General features: G+C 54.9%; 3 protein-coding genes across 3 annotated transcripts; 1 reads left to right on the top strand and 2 right to left on the bottom strand.

Annotated features, from left to right (window-relative positions):
• Positions 1-182: 182 nt before the first annotated feature.
• NCLIV_028210 (conserved hypothetical protein) lies at positions 183-4,391 on the bottom strand (the record flags this gene model as incomplete). Its single annotated transcript, XM_003883015.1, has 8 exons — positions 183-307; positions 910-1,200; positions 1,546-1,638; positions 2,422-2,635; positions 2,844-3,020; positions 3,403-3,565; positions 3,995-4,203; positions 4,389-4,391. 8 exons carry the CDS (start codon positions 4,389-4,391, stop codon positions 183-185), a joined length of 1,275 nt encoding a protein of 424 aa, XP_003883064.1.
• Positions 4,392-8,411: 4,020 nt separating this feature from the next.
• Positions 8,412-12,817, top strand: NCLIV_028200 (hypothetical protein; the record flags this gene model as incomplete). Its single annotated transcript, XM_003883014.1, has 8 exons — positions 8,412-8,479; positions 8,765-8,799; positions 9,256-9,437; positions 9,863-10,069; positions 10,399-10,987; positions 11,540-11,853; positions 12,194-12,236; positions 12,540-12,817. The coding sequence occupies 8 exons, from the start codon at positions 8,412-8,414 to the stop codon at positions 12,815-12,817; spliced, it is 1,716 nt and encodes a 571-aa protein (XP_003883063.1).
• Positions 12,818-13,743: 926 nt separating this feature from the next.
• NCLIV_028190 (putative glutamic acid-rich protein) lies at positions 13,744-15,996 on the bottom strand (the record flags this gene model as incomplete). The annotated part of the gene is made up of 1 exon (XM_003883013.1): positions 13,744-15,996. The coding sequence occupies one exon, from the start codon at positions 15,994-15,996 to the stop codon at positions 13,744-13,746; it is 2,253 nt and encodes a 750-aa protein (XP_003883062.1).
• Positions 15,997-18,311: the final 2,315 nt, after the last annotated feature.

Genomic DNA, 18,311 nt, shown 5'->3' with positions numbered 1-18,311 from the left:
GCTCAAACCACAGAGCCCCAGCATAGGCCTGTAGGATGGTTCTCTAGACACGACGCCTGGATGGCGCTGGCGCCTGCCCCGCAGTTTCTGTTTCACGGCCTGTTCGCCGTTCCTAGGCCGAATGAGACGCCACAACGCCGAAAGCGGGTTTCCTGTCTGTACTTCTAGGTCTCAGCAGCCAGTCACGCTGACGTGGGAGACTGGTTCCTGCCCATGGTTTTTCTTTCATTCGCCAGAGAGAGAAACTCTGCACACTTCTCCTCGTTGGAGAAGCGAATGCGGTAAATTGTGGTGTCCGAGCTGCTCTCTGGAACAGAACAACAGGTCACAGCATGCGCATCAGTCTTGTGGGTCCTCAAAACAAAGCCGTAGACAGTCAGGTTATGCCACACACAATGGCCATCTTGGTAGACTCCCAAGCCTTGGACCTTCGCGGCGCAGACCGGACCTCGTGGTATCAAATGAGACGACAATGCAGTGCCACAGCAGTCCCCAAAGACTCCCCACAAACGGCTGTCCATGGCAGGTCCGGGGTCGGGTGGGAGACCAGAAGGATCCCGTGGCCAAGAGGACCGCTGTCCTTCCGTCTCGACGGCCGAGCGCAGTCGCTGGAATTCGCTTTTACGCACTACCGCTACGATTGGCTGCTTGCCAAACTGCTGCAGACAGCCAGACGTGCTGGATTTCAATGTCCTACAACGGCATTGAGGTTATTCCGCATCCGCTATGTTCCGGACGTAATCTACGGATTACTGCCATTACCCGTATCAACAGCGGGAGAAAACTACTCAGATGCCACGGCAACCGACAAAACACACTCTACGACTCTCGAAACGTCCCTAAATTTGCATCGCGTGGCGCTGACGCAGACGCGTGCATAGACGGCGATATGCAGATGGCAGCACGTACTGGCATCTGTCTTGAGTCCAAGGAACTGCGCTGTGTTCTTTTTCCTTGGCACGTCTTCAGTCTGCGGGTCCTCGCCGCTTTTCTCATCCGGTTTCTCGTCCTTGGAGGACACAGCGGCGCGCTGACGACTTCGATCCAGAGGATGCTCATAGTTCACAGAGGCGATTAACGGCGTGTTCAGATGCAGCCGTCCCGTTCTGTGTACGAAAAACAGAATCCGTGTCGCCCCGCTGTCCTCCTCTTTCTGCAGAGAAATACAGTGTAGGACATTCCAAATCAGTCCGTCGTTCGCTGAGCAGAGAAAAACCCAAAAAGCCATACAGTGACAGTGTGATGCTCGGCTGTTCACGCCTTCCAGAGTCGGAAACTGCCGCATGCTCAAAAGGGCTCTGCGACAGAAGCCACGCGCACGCATGCGCGTGCCCAGTGACACAAAAGGCTTCAGATGTCTCGCGCGCGAAAATGTACGCGAGAGTCACCTCGCGCACGCGCGCTTGTCTTGCTCTGCCTGAGGCCGCGGATAGCTATACGCCAGCTAGCCAGTTGGAAACGCGAACACCCTGCCGGGGAGGTTTGACCGTTCGTATGGGACCACAGAGTGTTTGTGCAGACTCCCACAGACGCCAAAAAGCTTACTTTGCTTGCCGAGATTTGCACCCGTCCCTCCAGGGGTGGTTTGGGCGCCCAAGCCGTCTGACTGGCGTCGAACCGCTGCATACGGCAATCTCGCTGTCCAGAAGCGCACACACCAATCCAGGGGAAATGCATCTTCAGCTTGCGACAGCAGCGCAATCTCCGTTCAGAGTGTGATTCGGCGAACCGCTCTCTGGAGGCTAGCGGGGGGCTACCGCTCCGCTCACACCCCTTTTAAAACCCTTTTCCGACTGCCACACGAAATGCTGAAAAGGTGGAAAATGCGTATAAATGAGTCGGCAAATAGATCTTCTCACTCAGGGAACGCATCGCCCGACCCCAAAGAAGGAAGAGAGCTCTTTAGCAGGACAGGTGCTTCACACACGCTCGGATGCTGGCAATCCATCAGGGGCGCGCGTGCTGATGTGGAAAGGCGTTTTCGTCCCGTTCTCCTGAGGCTGCTGCAACTCACATCGGTGAAGAGAATTTCCTCATCGGCGTCGGCATCTGGGAGACAGAGAAACCGGCAAACGACACCACGAGCGTCCTCGAGACGGCCCCTTCAGGGTCCCCGGCAGAGAGGCGCGAGGCAGCTTGCCCGGGAACTTCTAGACTGGGATGCGAAAACCCGGAAGCCTCCCGTTCGACTGGGCCGCACAGACGCGCAAGCAGACATCCGTGCGAGAGTCCCTGAAGCCAGGACGTGGGTGGGAACCGGCTGTTTCGTTTTTTCAGCCTTGCATGGAAAGTCCGGAAGATGCGTGAGACACGTGACCAGTGAACCATTCCGAAACACCTGCGCAGTTACCCATGACGGAAGCCGGGAAACCGAAATCCAACGAAGGCCTGTTTGCCAGGGAATGCTCGACCAAGACGCACCGTTTTCAATGACGCTGGGCTCCTCGGGCTTCTGCTCATCCTCGCCATCTGCCCCCTCCTCATTGCCGTTGAAGCTTGTCGACGTGGCAAACAGGGACGACGAACCGCCCAAGTTGGCGAACAACGACGGCGTCGAGCCTGACGATGTTTCGGCTCCACCCGTGCTCGACTGAGGCGGCGACAGGAGGAAGAAAGAAGACTGGGGCTGTTTGGACTGAACAGAGCACCCACAGACGCAGAAGGCGTTTCACGCGTAAGGCGGCATTCCTAAAGTTTGGATGGAGCCGGAGTCCACAGCACGACGAATGAAAAGGGTAACCTGCACTACAGTTCACATATTGCCCAGGAGCCTCCGCGATGTTTGCGCGTCACAAATGACCCACTGTATGCACGCCAGCGACACGGGCGTTGCAGGAACTTACTAGCGAGGCAAACGCGCTGCTGAAAGTCGGGACGCTCTTGATTTCCGCTGTCCCGAGCAGTCCAGTCGTCGCGCTCTGCTCCTGCGGCGATGCCCTCTCTCCCTCTTTCCCGTTTTCAGACGACGCAGGAGCACCGTTTGTTGCTCCTTCCCCCTCAGCTCTGTTTGTATTCTTGGCCTGCGAAACACATGAAACCACGCAAAAGCTTTCGACTGATGTGAGAGGCGCCAGCGTGAGTTGTCTCTCTCCTCTCGTACGCGCGCCCGAGGGCACGCAACCAGACTCAGGAATGAAGCCGACATCGCCCCGACATTCCCTCGACAGCACGCGCCATGACCGTGAATGGCGTGCCTAGTCTCATTTCATCGAAACCTTCACGAAGTACGGAGCCGCCTGCACAGCAGTCACATGCTTAGCGAAGAATCAAAGGCGAACGCTGCCACACGCGGGGATAGCCATGCAGTCCAAACGCCCGCAAAAATTCGGTCTGGCTGACGACAGACGTTGCACCGTAAGATCGCCAGAGCACTCTGGTGCAGTGTTAACAGAGGGCATTTACCTGTTCGTTGGTGTTCTCTGGAGAGGTTCCCTCTTCCACTGGCTTCGGCGATTCACCAGGCTTCTCGGCCAAAGACGGGTTTCCCGTTGTCGCGGGCGAGACAGTCGCCGCGTCTGCTGCCGGGGTGGGGACGGCGGTGCCGGAACGAACCACCCGCAGGCGTCTGTGTGCATGAGTCGGAACACCACGTCATTCACGGAGAACCTGCAGATGTGTACGGCGCAAACGCCCTTTCCCTTCTCCGAGCGGCCGTGGCTTCAACGGAAAACGAGCTCCAGGCGGAAAGCTCTGTAAGCCGCTGGCGAGGTCACTGCGACTGCTCTGGACTCGAAAAAGTTAGCGCATGGAGATTTCGATTCGGCAAAAAGCTATCCCGGTAACATACAAGCTACATCTGTCTCAGTCTGGCGCATTTATATGAGGGGTCGCGCCCCACACTGCAAAATCTGGAATCGCACAGGAAGCAAGACACTCCAGAGACGGACTTGCGTGGGAGATGCAGCCATCGCCAAAAGAACCCGCGGGAAAGAAAAGCCGTCACCAGACTCCACACAGTGGTGAGTCACCGCAAAGGCCGCTCGGTTCTCCTTACTGTCTCTTCTGCAGTGTGGCCGCATCCGCCTGCTTCATGTCGTCCGCAGGCTGGCTGTCATCGGCAGCGTCACCGAGTGCTTTCCCTTCCTGAAGGTCGCGAAGTTCGTGCGCGCCCAGCGTTTGTCGCCGTTTCGTCCCTGCCGGAGGCTCCGAGCTGTGAGGGCTGGCGGGGCCCACCTCCGTCGCACTCGCCCCCGCGGTGTCAACCTGTGGAATCAGCGGAGAGCGCACATGCGACGTCCGATGTGCTGAACTTTGGCCTGCGGTCCTCTCGATGCCGTCAAAAGCCCTGTGATGCAGGTCTGTTTCGCGAGACCCGAAAAAGCACGGTAGGTCTTTGGTTTGGGCTGGGAACCGGGCAAAATGCGGAACCCAGGCGGAGGGAAACTCACCATTTTCGATCCTTGACACGAACTGGAACCGCTCCAGATACAGGAAATCTCCGAGAGCTTTCTGAAGACAAAAAGAGGACGCATCCACACAGGGGTTGATACAGGAACAGCAGCTGCAGACCGTTTCCGGCAGGAGTATTTGCGGCACACGACGTATTTCACGGCCGTGACCTACGGTTCATTCGACGTACGCAAGCGAGAGCCATGTGGCGACTAAATGGGACAAAAACAATGAAAGCGCGGCCATGTGGATTTCCCGTGATAAATGGGAAAAATCCCACGGCCAAGCAAGAACCCGCGGCAGAATGGCACGGACAGGCGGGCCACCCTTCTGAGTGAAAATGGAAACGGTGTGCGCGTTTAACGACCGCAACAAGAAGGGGTGACGACTGCAGCGTTACGGAAGACTTGGAATGTTATCTTTCGAGATTGTGCGCGGGCTATGAAGGACAGGAGTGCAATCTGTTCTCACGGGGCCTTGATGGCGGCGGTGTTGAGGATCGTCCCAGTAGTTTCCACAGAAAAACTTTGCGGACTATACACGTACTCTTACGGGTCCAGGCCCAGGTGCTTCTCGAGAAAGCTTTCGGCAAAAGTGAAGATGATCAAAATGCTCCGGCGGCACCTTGAAAATGTTTCGAGAAAATCCGATTTTTGGAGGGCGGCCCCCAGTGAATGCATGCACACAGGCACACACGGGAGAAGGCCGGAGCATCCGAGCAAACGGCACCTCATTCCTGGTAGAAGCACGCACCGCGGGAGCGCAGCGTTTTCTCGTCGAGTCGTCGCCCGTCGAGTCTTCCTTGGAAGACCTTGCGACCCAAGTGTAGGCTCAGCAGCAGGCAGTTCTGCAGTTTGTGGACTTCATTCGGGGTGAAACTCGCGCCGCTACTTCTACCTGTGACGAGTACGGCACAGTTCTCTTCTATGAGGAGTTCGGTAGTTCCGAACCCAACCTCTTCAGTGAACGGAACGACTTCTCGAGGCAGGCCTCTGCCTCCTACGCGCGGTTGTTGCCCCGACGTCGTCGGCCTCAAGTTGCCGCATGGAATCACTGTTTAGTTTGTTACGTGGACGAATCTAGGGGGTGAGGAGTAGATGAGAATGCGGCGTTGGAGGAGCGCCTCGCATCGTGAACATCGAGAGGGCAGCTGAAAATCGGCCGCGGAGCCACCTCCCTTCTCTTCCCTTTCTGTGAACGTCTTTCTCTTGTCCCAGGGTCCGTTCTCAGACCCGAATTGCCCTCATGTCAAACTCTTACCAAAACAGTTCCGAATCGGGGTTCGAATCTGCCGCAGTCTCGGTGGCTTTGGGGATGCCAGCGCTGTCAAAAACTCGGCGAAAAAACACAACCTAACCGTGTCAACGACGATGTTTGCCACCTGAAGTGACGAATAAATAAACAGTCTTGGCTGACCACTTGTCGCAGGCCTGTTCCTTCGTTTGCGGGGTCCTGCGCGGTGCAATTAACCTGCGGCCTCTCTGATGTGCGCCACTTACGCAAGAAAGATTTTGATCCTCTTGCAGCTGTGGCTCGCGCTGGTATGAATCACGAGAGCCTTCTCTGCGGCTGGGCATCAACGGTAGTCCGGAACGTTCCCGGTCGATGCTTCCCTAAGTTGGGGTGACCTGTGTCTCTGCAGCGTTGCAGCCGAAAAGAACGATAAACTTTCAAACCCGAACTGAGAAAGCTAGGGCTGAGAACCACGGCTGACGCTGATAACAGGGAAGCGTTGGCACTTTACCACTGCCCTAGCGAACACGGTGTTTTTCGCATCAAGAAAACCCAAAGAACGTGTTGTAGGCAGGAAAATATCGACAATGCCACTTGCAGGCACCTCTGGATCCTTTTACGGTACATCTCTGTTCTTATTTAGTGTCCCCGTTGAACACCTGCATCATGAGTTCGATGTCTTGTGCTTATGTTTTGAGATTCTCCATACCTGCTGACGCTTTCCCTGTTAAACGAGTCCGGTAAGGTCCGAGGAACTGCAGTGTGCCGTCTTTCAGGAAAAATCAAGAGTCTGGCAGACTCGCACTCACAAACCGTTAAAGCGGTCTGGTGCATAGAACACGAGGAAAATGGCCGAGCTGATTCGTCGTGTGGCAGCTGCGCCGGCTCCTCGTTCCTCTAGAAGAACCCAAGCGATGGGGGTACACACATTGACATTCCGTGGTTGTAAATGGCTGTGTTCGTCTTACCACCTAAGAGTCACCACGATCGATCCGGGGCACGAAAGCGGCATTCACCAGTTCAGGGAAAAGACCTACACTCTCGAGTTAGACGCACGATGCCCCCAACCTCCAAAGCTGTTCACGAAGTGACGGTGGCCGTGTTACAACGCCTTTCTGACAGGCCCCTTCCATATATTCTCCGGTGCAATGCAATCAACCGCGAGATTTGCCACTGGTCTTGCAGACTTCTGGTTTCAGGGATTTGGTACCAACAACACCACATTTGGCGGTAGTGACCACAGCCTTGTTTCGGTCCATTGCCTGCAAGTTTAAAACAGCTGACTCGGTGTTGACAGCGAGCTCGTGCTGTACGCCCATTTTCCTATTTCCGACTGCAAAGCAACGCTCAGAAATGCAGAATCAGCCGTAGTATGGAGCAAGCGGTCGCTGGGTTCACTGGAGCATGACTTCGATCACATTGATGCAGCTGATACTCCAGGAGCTCGTAGCCGGACCACGCGTTGGCAAGACATGCTGCAGCCGCCATCAGTTACAAACACCGCCAGCTCCACTTCCAAGTGGATGCAAACGTATGTCCACTCGAGCACAGTTGGGGATAAAACTTTTTGTCACACCACTTGCAACTTAGTGACCTCGGGCCAGCGGCGCGTCAACCTGCAGCCTGAGTGACCCGGCGGGACCCGTTGCGCGTGAGAAACGGCCGCCGAAGGGAGCGTCCGTCTTTGATCTATTTTGGGGAACCGACAATTACCAGAGGGTTATCTACTTGAGGTTGTGAGTGTCTCTTCGTTTCCCTGGCCCTCGGTTCACCCAGGAGATGTGCAGTCAACTTGACGCCGTGCACGGTCACACAGCGTGGACGGCCGTGCATGCCACGCGAGGGAAGTTCGCAGAGACACACTTCGTCGGAGTCGACGCGATCACTTTGGTCTGGATATGAACGCGAGGTTACAAAAGATGTCCTCTAGCAAAAAGGGAGAAAACGGAAGGCAAACATGCCCTGCCTCTTTGTTGGAGTTAGAGGGAAACTTGAAAATACTTGCGCCAGTCCCGAGCCTTCGGGAATGCCTCTTCGTCGACTGTTGATCCATCACAGTGGCACTGGCAGCTTGCAGCTGCATGCAGAATCGCAAATCATTTACGCAAGGACCAACGACGTTCGCTTTTAGTTGTTATCGTCCCTTTCTGTTATTGAGTGCACCTCCCCTCGACGTGACTAGAAAGGCAATAGAGCTGCGGAACTGCTCTGGCTGAACTAAGATTCATTCAGTCCTCCGCGAACGAGAACCCGATTCCGAGTTTCGCAGACGCGGTGTACGTGTCGTGCTTGCATTTTTTCAAAATCCACAATTAGGAGGGCTGGGTTTCCGGGTGTCAGATTTTTACCCCTTGTCTCTGCACCGATGTACCAGTGTGTTTCCTCAGCACCAATGGCAAATGTGGCAGAGGACTCGGGTCGCTGTTTATGGGCCACCGCGCGATGTGACGGTTGCGGAAAATAGACAAATTGCAGAGAAGCCCTCCGAAAAGCCACTTGGTGGCTGAAACACTCAGGACCCGCTAGAGGGATAGCGATGCGAGTCATTGTGTAGTCCTCTCTGTAACAACTTGTTCAGGGGGGCGGGTACAGCTGACGCGCCGCACTCGTTAAAGGATCAAAATATCTACACGTGGACATAAATGGGCGTGCGCATCTGTACACACGTCTACCTATATATATCTCTCTCTATATATGTTTTCCTCATGCTTGGGTTGCGTGGCGTATTCATCTGCCTCCGTCTTCTTTTTGCATGCCTGCTTGGTCCGAGAGTTGAAACTCTCTTCCGGATGAACGGTGGGTTCCACTTGCTTTTCCGCCATGGTGTTTTGAGGACTCAGTTCGAAGGTTTCCGTTGGTAAGCACTCCGGAAATGCACGCCTATCCGTGACGCTTCGTTGCGCCTCGGGCAACCGCTCGTGGTCCCGTCGCGGAGGCCTTCATGCAACTCATTCCCGAGCTTCAGGCCGTGGCGGTTTTTCCTGTTCTTCCACCTGAGAGGATTACGTTTTTCCAGGTCCAACTCCGGCCTCTGGCTGCTGCAGTTCACTTCAAGAGAGGATTCCTGTGACCCCGTGGATACCGAGATGGGCTTCTTTTCCGTCTTCGCGTCCCTACGCGCGTTTGTGCACCGTCTGTACAGGGCGGCGCTGAACGTCGTTATTTCTCTTATTACCGGTACGCTCTTGGACAAACCGGGCTGTGCGTCTTCTTCAGATTGACATCTGCTCCGGTCCAAGTCCTGTTTCAGGCGGCGTTAGCCTTAACGCTCTCTGCCAGGTGAAGCACTCGACGGGCGGGCGTAACTCTGACACCGCTGGGATCTGGGCCGCGACACTCTACAAAGCCCTCCCGCGGTTACCTGCATCGCGACAAAGCTACTTTTTCACACGGCGACACAAATTAGGCAAACGCCCCCGCCGATGTTTTCCACTGTATCGGCGGAGTGTGCTGAACAGACGCTTTCGTGTTTACTGGACGATGTGGAGGCGTTCCTTTTCGAGTGAAAGGGCCCTACAGAAACTGACGAGGGAGGGCAAGCACTCGTGGTCGACTCCTGCGAAAGGCTGCGCGTGCCTCTCAACTTGCCCAAACGCGTTTCAAAAACTCGCGCGCGGCCTTCTGTTTTTTCAGGCATGTCGCAGCTTGAGCGTCTTCTTAACCGGTATCCCTGCTTTCCGCGGGGACTCAAACCTGCTCTACCCGATAAAACTTCCCGCAGCGATCCGAACCCCGACGGCCCGGCGTGCCAGCTAGCGGCTGCTCGGCAGGCGGTGGCCGTCGAAGAACTCCTCAGGACGCGGTCCTCGTCCACGGTACGGGACACGCGCATTTGCATGGCGACTCAGCGCTCTGTGACTCTCTAGGCCTTTCCGCTGGTATCGAGTGGATCTCTGGAGGGCAACAGACGGTTGCAGCTGGTGTGGATGCGTTTCCCTCTTGTTTCTTCCGCACACACACACACACACACACGCGGCGCAAGGACAGTCCGCGGGGACGTGGCGGTCCTCCGTGGAAGATGCAGCGTGGACAGCTGTGTTCCTTGCCAGCAGCGCACTTTGCTGTCCGACAAAAAAAGGAGACAGGCGAGGGTACCAGCTCCGCGCTTCGGTTCCATTGGTGTCTTCGTGGAGGGCGCCCGTGAAAAGTTGGAAAGAACGAGTCGTACTGACGTGTGCAGTGGGTTCGATTCTGCCGCAGTCATCTTAAGTATGCTAGCACGTTTGTCGCGTGTGCGCAGGGGATCGCGGCCAGTCTCTACAGCTCTGCCGTGCCAGTCGAGGACTTGTGTCAACTCATCTGCGCCGAGTGCACGGTGCGGTCGCTCGCTCACCGCGGTCGCCTCGTGGACATTCTGCGACGGATTCGTCGGAAGCAAGAAGCGACAAATTCCGTCAAGTCGCGCGCCCGCCAGCATTTCGAACCGAATTGCGCCAAGAATCACAGAGTACGTTCCAGCGAGACTGAACACCTGTGTCGGGTTCAGACGCGTTAGGTCTCTCCCTCCGATCTTGCCCCGGCAGGCTCACTCCTAGCTGCTGCTCCCGCCCTGGCCTGGCCCACTCTGAGGCGAGGCCTGCTGGGGGACACGGGAAGGGGATTCGCCGCCGCGGCTTTTACGGTAGGCTCGACTCGAGGCGCTCCGAAGTCGCGGGTGTGTTTGAGCGGGGTTGTGCCGGCGCCTCGGTGCCGCGCTCTCCGGTTTTCTCCAGCGGCACATGTCGGAGATGCTGCTCGCTGTGTGTTTCTCTGGGGTGGGTGCCTTGTGCTTGACAGCGACTGGAACGCATGTGGCGTCTGTTTTTCGACAAACCGCTGCCGCCATCCTTCCACTGCTGCTCGTCCCTTGTGGGGAAACGCCCCAGCAGAACGCCCCAACTCTTAGGGACAACTTCTTCTCTCCTGACTTCCCCGAACTCAAACAGTCTGTCTTCCTCTTCCTCCATTTGCCTCTCTCCGGATAGCGAGAACTCGACCTCAGCCGCCCTCTGTTCGGATTCCAGTTCTGCAGCCGGAGCCGCCTCCTTCGCGCAGGAAGCAGAGAACTCGATGTCTCTCGCTGGCTCAACAGGCCCAGCAAGAGACGCGCGGCCGAGGCAGGTCGCAAACCTGCCTCGCGCAAGGCACCCAGCAGAACAGGATGAAGAGCGCCTTCTCACTGGGTCGCGTGAGGCCGGCCCTTTCGAGCTCCAGGAATCCTCTTGGGGCGAGCTTGGCTTCCAGCACCCCTTGCATGATTTCCGGGGCGCAGGCTGCTTGGGGGCAGACTGCCTGCTTTTTCTTGGACAGCGGTTCCCTGCCGTCGCCCAGCGTCTTCTCCAAGAAAGCCGCGATGAGCAGTTTTGGATGCCTTTCGCCGCAACAAGTGAGCCAAAGATCTCGCTTGAAGCTGCCTCGCCCCGTCGATTTAGATCAGCAAGGGAGAGTCGCGCACGCCGCGTACGCCCTCTTCGAGCAGTTTTGCGCGGGTGCCGGGAGAGCGAGACTGTCTCAAGCTTTTCTGGCCGCCGCTCCTGTTTCGACCAAGAGAAACGCTCTCGCCTAGACCTGACATTTGTTAGCAGCGGGGACGTGGCTCCTAACTCGCCGCGATCTGCGTGGTGTGACTTGACGTATAATGAAACCGACGCGTTCGCTGTGTAGTGTTTGACGGAGACCCTGTGGTTGGAGCGACCGTGGAGTCCGTGCATCGCGAAGAGCTAGCACCTTCTGAGGCAGGCTGCCGGCGAAGCCTTTTCTTCTGTGTGACTTGGGAATATCCACGGGCGTCCTTTGGTGTTCACCGAACAGGACGCTCGTGGCTGTTTTTGTTTTAGCGAACACACCGCCTTTCATCGGTGGCTTGTTTCGGTTTTGGGGCAGCAATTCGAGCGCGGACATTCTGTGTTTCTCTGAACCGTCGAACGCACTCTCGCAGGCATCAACGTCGTCGGATGGCTTCTCGAAATGATGGATCGCCGTCTTCTCGACGTATTCCTCTTTGCCTGCGATGAGTCAAGCTTCTCCGAGGACAGTTCATTTGAAAAGATGCCCTCCGACTTCCACAACTTCTCCAAGCAATCTGACGCAATCGTGTCGAGCGAAGATAATGCGCAGGACGCGGAACAATCAGACAACGACGACTGCTCTGCCGTGCCCGCGGTGTTTCTACTTCTCTATGCTGCAGTCTTCGCCAAGTTTTGCCAGTTTTGGAGAAGCAGGCAACCCGAAAATATTCTGCAGTTCGGCAAGGTGAGAGTCGTGGGTCCAGCGAGGGGCGCCTTTTCCTAGAGCCTTCATAAAATCATCTCAGACGTAGCATCTGTCACGCCATTCAGCATCAACGGTCGCAGTTTTCTCGAGAGCTGACGAACCGGGAGCTCCTTTTTTTGCTGAAAGACACCCGTTTAAGCCGACGGGAGTGATTCGCCGGAGAGGGCCAGCGGCAAAAAGGAAACCAGAAGCGTCTGGAGCATGGGGAAGCGTCATCCTGTAGAAGCCGCGAACGAGGTACTAGAGAGGCGCGCTTTGGTGTCCCAAAAGCCTTTGCGGCTGTACACGTTTTCTGAACTCCAACTCTGCTTTCTCGTAGGTGTCTATGGACTTCCGAGAGCGACTGGAGAAAGCCTTCAAGGGTGAGTGAGCAGACGTACCGATGCAGGAGGACAAACGCCGGACACTGAGGAAGTGGCTGAAGCAAAAACACCGCCAAACCGTCGTTCGAGTTTGCTGCTCTCTCCCAGCATACACAACATTTTTAGGTGCTGTCAATCAACTAAGACATACACATGTATAAAGGGGAGAAATGGAGGAAAGCTGGTTGATCTGGCCTGTGGACTCGGTTTGCGACCGCTCCAGTTCCAGTGTCCTCTTGGAGCGAGACTAGAGTTCTTTTGAATGACGGGTAATCACTACTGTCGACTGTGTTGTACGTTCAGAGTTTGCATCAGGCCGGGAAGGCGGAAACATGGGAGCGTGGGAGTACATTTTGGAGTCAGGTGCTCCTCAGAAGGGAGACGAAGTTTATCGCACTTCCACTGAGGTGCTTGACGATATCACAGCCTGTATAGAAGACCGTCTACACGTAACGGAGAACGGCAAACAGCCCGTCCAATCATCCCCGCCTAGACAGGAAGGGACCGTGCCAGCGGGGACCATCCGGAAAACCGAAAAATTTCGGTTGCTTCGTCTTGTGAATGCACACATGGACACGTAGTTTCTGCCACTCGATACATGAAGCTCCAGCGGATCGACGAGGGGTGCACCCTCGACATTCAGGTCTCAGGAGATCTGCCGCTCGCTCACGCGCAAAGCGATCGGACGCAGGAGGCCTTGTTAAGACTTCCTGAATAACACTGCGATTTCTATATGTTCACTCGTGGGTATGGTGTTGCGGCACTTCGCGGACACGTAGGTCGCGTCGCTCCACACCCCGTGAACGTTTCGGTGTTGTCCTGTGTTCTAAGGAACATGAGACTGAGGAAACAGAGCTAGCGATCTCTTCGTGCAACAATCAATTTTTTGACAATTTGTAGATCTCTGAGCGACCAGCGGATTTTGTACAATCCTCACTGGTATGCCGTTGACCAAACACCCCAGTGTGATACAGAAATGCGTAACATGAGGCGACCGGCAGTAAGCGGGGATAGGTGACCCGTATTACAGAGCCCCATCGCTTGTTCTGTGCCTAGGATACGGGTGAATAAAGCAAACATGTCGAGGAACATCAAAGGTGATAAAAAATGGACCTGACTTCGTTTTCCAAAGAGAGGATCGTCGGCAACTAGGTGTGCACAGAACAGGTGGCGAGTGTAGACTTGACGAGCCCAGTGAAACCGCGTCGAAGAGTTATAACTCGTTAAGTAGCATCTTGGCGGAAAACGAACTTGTGTGAGCGGAAGAACATTATTCTTAGTTCGAGTTCTCTTGTCTTCAGTCCACAGCTCACCAAAGATTCTACGGGCACCAGCAGAGGAAACCACTACTGGAGACCGCAGGACCATGTTTCTTCCACGTGGGCCCTTCACCGACAACAACGTGCAAGGACACATTTTGGAGCACGACATAAATGACGTGGAGTCACGATACAATCGCTTTATCGGAAGAAATCGGTATTTTTTCTTCGGCTCGGATCCGTTAGAGTCAGACAGCATCTACCATCTCGTTGTATGGCACTCCAAGCAACTGCTCTGATGGTTCTATCGCTTCCTGATCAAATCGCAAGTCTTTGATGTCTTCTGGAAGGCTGTCTTGAAGCTTATCGAAGTTGTGTAGTGAGTCGTCAGCTCCCTGTTCCACTTCTAGTTCATGCTTAATCTCAGAGGGTTCTTCATCCCGTTTCTCCGTTTGTTCGTGCAGTGGGACATCTCCACGATCAGCGCTGTCGACTCCCGTTGCGTCGCTCGAAGACAATGGCCCTTCTGGCTCACCATCGTCTTTTTCGAGGCCGGAAGAGTCGCCATATGCCGCGATAGAGTCCTCGTCACGGACTAGCTCCGCACCCTGAAACAAACCGTCGACAGCGTTACCAATATTCCCTGACGCCCCCTGTCCTGTCCCCTCCACACCGTCTTCCGGCAACAAGGAAGGATACTCCTGCTGCTGGCTGCCATCCCTAGACGCATATTGCTCTTTTGCCGGTTGCTTCGGTTCACCAGTAATCCCGTTTATTCGCTCCTCTTGAGATGCTACTGATTCTGACGTCCCCCACAGCGGGGTCACTTCCTCTTCCGTCTCAGTCGATTCTCTCTCCTCTTTAGTCATGGATTCCTCGTCTCTTGTCTCTCCATTCTGTTCCCCTGTTTGACCTTGCTCCTGACCCGACCCTCTTTTCTCTTCTGGCGTCGATTCATATATAGTTGCCTCTTCTTGAAACGACAGTCTGCTGTCATCTCCCTCTTTCGTCTCTGGCTCTTCTGTTGGTCGCGTTTCCCCAGTGTTCGCGATGAGTGGCTCAATGTGCTCGTGTCTCTCCTTCTCTATCATTTGAAGTTGGTAGGCTATGTCTCGTTCTTGTTCTTTTAGAGCATCCTGAAGCTGATGCAACCGTTCTGCCTGATCCAGCTGCTGCTGCTGCTGCGCTAGTAGCTGCTGCATTTGGATAGTCTGATCCCGCTGAACACGGGCGGCCAAGGCAGCCTGCCGCCTTTGAATCTTCTGCAAATCAAGTGCTTGCTTCTTTTTCAAAGCCGTCCACTCTTCTTCCTGTCTTTCGCTTAGCTGGTTCGCTTGCTCACGAGCACGCTGTTGTTGCCACTCCTGTAGTTGCTGTATCTGTTCACGCTGCCTCTGTTTCAGCTCGTCGTTTTCTTCTTTCAGTTGCTCAAGCAACTCACTCCATCTTTCTTCCTGCCTCGCCTTCAATTCAGCAGCTTGCGCTTGGTGCAGCGCCTGCAGCTTAGCTGCATTCCGTGAGAGTTTCTCATCTGCCTGTTTGGGAGCTGTAGACGGTTCTACCTGAATCCCAACTTCAGACTGCCTCTCCAGGGTGTTCGGTGACTGCTCTGAGTCAGTTTCCTCTCGATCCGCTTGAATGTCTCTCATCTCTTGTTCCAGCTGCTGCTGCCGTACCAACAATTCTTCAAACGCCGTGTCGCGCTGTGTTGTGCGTGAACCCATACCGTTCGAGCGCTGTCCCTGAGTTTCCTGTGCTGGCTCTGCATTTTGGCGCCCAAAAACTTGTGGAGGAACAAATTGTGTCCAGGAAGGGATGAATTGCTGCCAGGAGAATCCGCCTTGGAGGTCTCTTTCTGCAGTGCTGCTGGTCTTCCTGTCCTGATCCTCGAAGCGTTTTTCTTCGCTTTCAGCGACACTGGCGAGGTTTCGGCCAAGCCGCCGTAGTCTTTGTCGAGCCGGTGTTTCCTTTTTTGGGGAGGCGTCCTTCTGGCGGTCTGAGCTACGTGCTGCTCTAGGGTCGTCCCCCAGTAGCTCGGGCCGCAGAAGTTCAGGGAGCCCGTCGTCAGGGGCTTCACCCTCTGTGTTCCCTTTCTCCTTTTCCAAGTCATTCATCAAAGAAGAGAGGAGATCGACTGGAGGGCCTCCTGACGGTAAAGGGGTTTGGGGTGGTGGTGTTTGACCATCCTTTGAGCTTTCCGACTGCTGCTGTTGTTGGGTTGCGACTGGTGGCAAAAGTTGCTGAGACTGTTGCTGTAGCACTGGTCCTTCCTGTCGAGATTGAGAAGAGTTCCAGAAACGAGAGGCTGATGCTGTACCGAATCGACCATAGGCAACCCCACCGTTGGGAGTCGACCACACATACCGACGTTGGAGTTGTGGTTCGAGCTGCTGCTGCAACTCCGCCGTCACTTGCTTCTGCATCTCCTGCAAGCGCTGCTGCATTGTGTAAAGCTGTTGCGGAGCCCCTTGGGGCAACGGCATCAGCGGTGCCTGTGGCATTTGGAACGGTAGCAGGGGCAGTTGCAGTGGGTCCGGCAAGAGACGTTGCTGGAGCGACTGCCATGTTTGGCTCTCCATCTGCTGCAGCGCTTGCTGCGCGTTGCTCAGCGGCCAGGGGTTCGCTCCATATATGGGAATCGGGGCAATTAGTGGCAGGCTTATCTGAAGCCTTCTGGTATCAGCGGGCTGCTCCTGGCTTTGGCTTTTTTCGTCCGTAGTCTCCGGAGTTGCTTCCCCTTTATCTTCGGCTGCCGGAGACTGCCGTTTGCCCTGGTCGAATGCGGGGATTACTCCACTGGGAACGAATTGCCGCCAATTGAAGCCGGGAGTCTCATCCAGTTTTGGTGTGTTCTGTGAGGCCGGAGTTCCGGATCCACCTGGAACAAACTGTTGCCAGTTGGAACCAACACTCTGGTTTGCAGCTTGTTGGCTTGGTACACTTTCCCGGCTTACCATCGGCAGCACGAATTGCTGCCAGGTGGGAAACGGCGATGCTGGACTTGCACCTACCTGATTCTGCCTTGAGGAAGCGCTTCCCCCAACTGGCACGAACTGTTGCCATCCAAAAGGATTTACTCCCTGGGGGATATAAGAAGCCCAAGGAAAGTTCGTGAACCCTTGAGGAGCCTGAAGGTCTCGTGGAGATCGCTCCGGCGGGGATGTGTCTGCAGTGTGACTTCCCTCGCCGAGGGGAGAAGGACCGTCATCCACCAAAGTATCGCGAGCACTGTCTACAGCACGCCTGTCTGATGCTAACTCGGTCGCTCGATCGATTGCTTCAGAGGACTGCCTGAGACTACCACGCTCGTTTGGATGAACGCGACCCAGCTTTGTACCCTGGTGGTCCAGACCCGTAAAGGTCTGTTCCTTTTTGAAGTGCACTCTTTCTGGCTCTGCGCTGGCTAATTCTTTCAGTACATTACTAAAAAACAGGAAAATCGAAAATAGATATGCCGGACGTCCACAGAAGGCTCGCGGGTAGCCACAGCCTCGTCGAGGACAAACAGTAGCCATGGCGTTCACTAACTGACACAAAGTTTTAGACAACCACGCAATTCAGATATCCAAGAAAATCGCTGGCAACTTTGCCAGACAAAACGGAAAAACTGATCTAACGCTCTCGTTGCTAGCGAGTGTGTCATGCTGCTGCTGCCAGCATAGCCACCTTCGAGCATCCAGAACGGCGGGCAGACAGCCCGCCACTGTTCAAAACTAAATGGCGAACAGTGGAAAATTTTCCTTTTCGGTAGGAAACTGCCAACGAGACCAAAGCGATTCGATTGAATTTTTGCGACAGGATACTTCGTTGTCTGGAGGCGCGGTCACGTAAGGAGAGTTGGTCAAATAGACGAGGGAACGTCCAATGTGGTTGGGTACTCGGCGCCTGCAGACAAAGTAATGGTACGAAGTGCAGATAATGGTACTGCAGGGACGTCGCTCATTTGAGATAGCTTGGGGTCCCCACTACAGTGCGAATAAATTTGCTGAGCATGCCAATGTCGCTGCATAAAACTGGTCGCACTCAAACTTTCCATCGCACATCGCTGTCTGTTTCCTGTTCTCTTGTCACTCTAAAGGCCCCCCCATGCTACGTGTATGCTTCTGCTCACCACGCCGTTTCTTACGTTGACTCCGTTCACTCGCTGGACCAAATGGACTTCGGGGCAAGCAGGCACATATTAATACCACAAGTCCCTTGTTGCCGTCTGTTTTCTTCTTGGTCCCAACTCGTTACCAGCGTCGGTAACATAACTTTGACGCTAGCGGCATCGAAACTGCCGTAACAGCAGACCCCAAATATATCAAACTTGTCCCTTGAATGCAGGTATGACACTGGACAGATGAGACAGTCTGCCAACGATTTGCTTGGCAGTGGGCTAATTGGTCTCGTGTTCGCCTTGCGAGGAGTGGCTTCCGCCAACTCGGGACTCCAGAAGTTGCGCATTGGTCTGCCGCAGTTGCAGATTATTTGTAAAAACACAGCCACAAGTAGACTAATGAACCGGCATTTAAAATTCATTGAACACCGTAAACGAGTGGCCCTAGGTATTCATTCCAATTTGAGGTAGTGCATACAACATTGTTGGGGAGAGATCCATCTTCCCACCAACTTTCCATTAACAGCTGACTCCGTGGCTGCTTCCTACCTTTTGGTTTTTTTGAGCTATGCTTCAAGCAAGTCCCTGAGGAGCGTCAGGGTCGAACGTTGTGCAGCAGTAAGCACGCGTCGTTGACTTTAAGGAAGTGATCACTACGGAGATTCAAGAGCTGGCACGCGAAGACCAGGAAAACACCACCCATAGGGAGGGAAGGGC

The sequence above is a fragment of the Neospora caninum genome, chromosome VIIb (genome assembly GCF_000208865.1).
Source record: "Neospora caninum Liverpool complete genome, chromosome VIIb".
NCBI classification, from domain to species: domain Eukaryota; phylum Apicomplexa; class Conoidasida; order Eucoccidiorida; family Sarcocystidae; genus Neospora; species Neospora caninum.
Note: the sequence above shows the minus strand (reverse complement) of the source record. Positions and strands in the feature narration are given on the sequence as shown.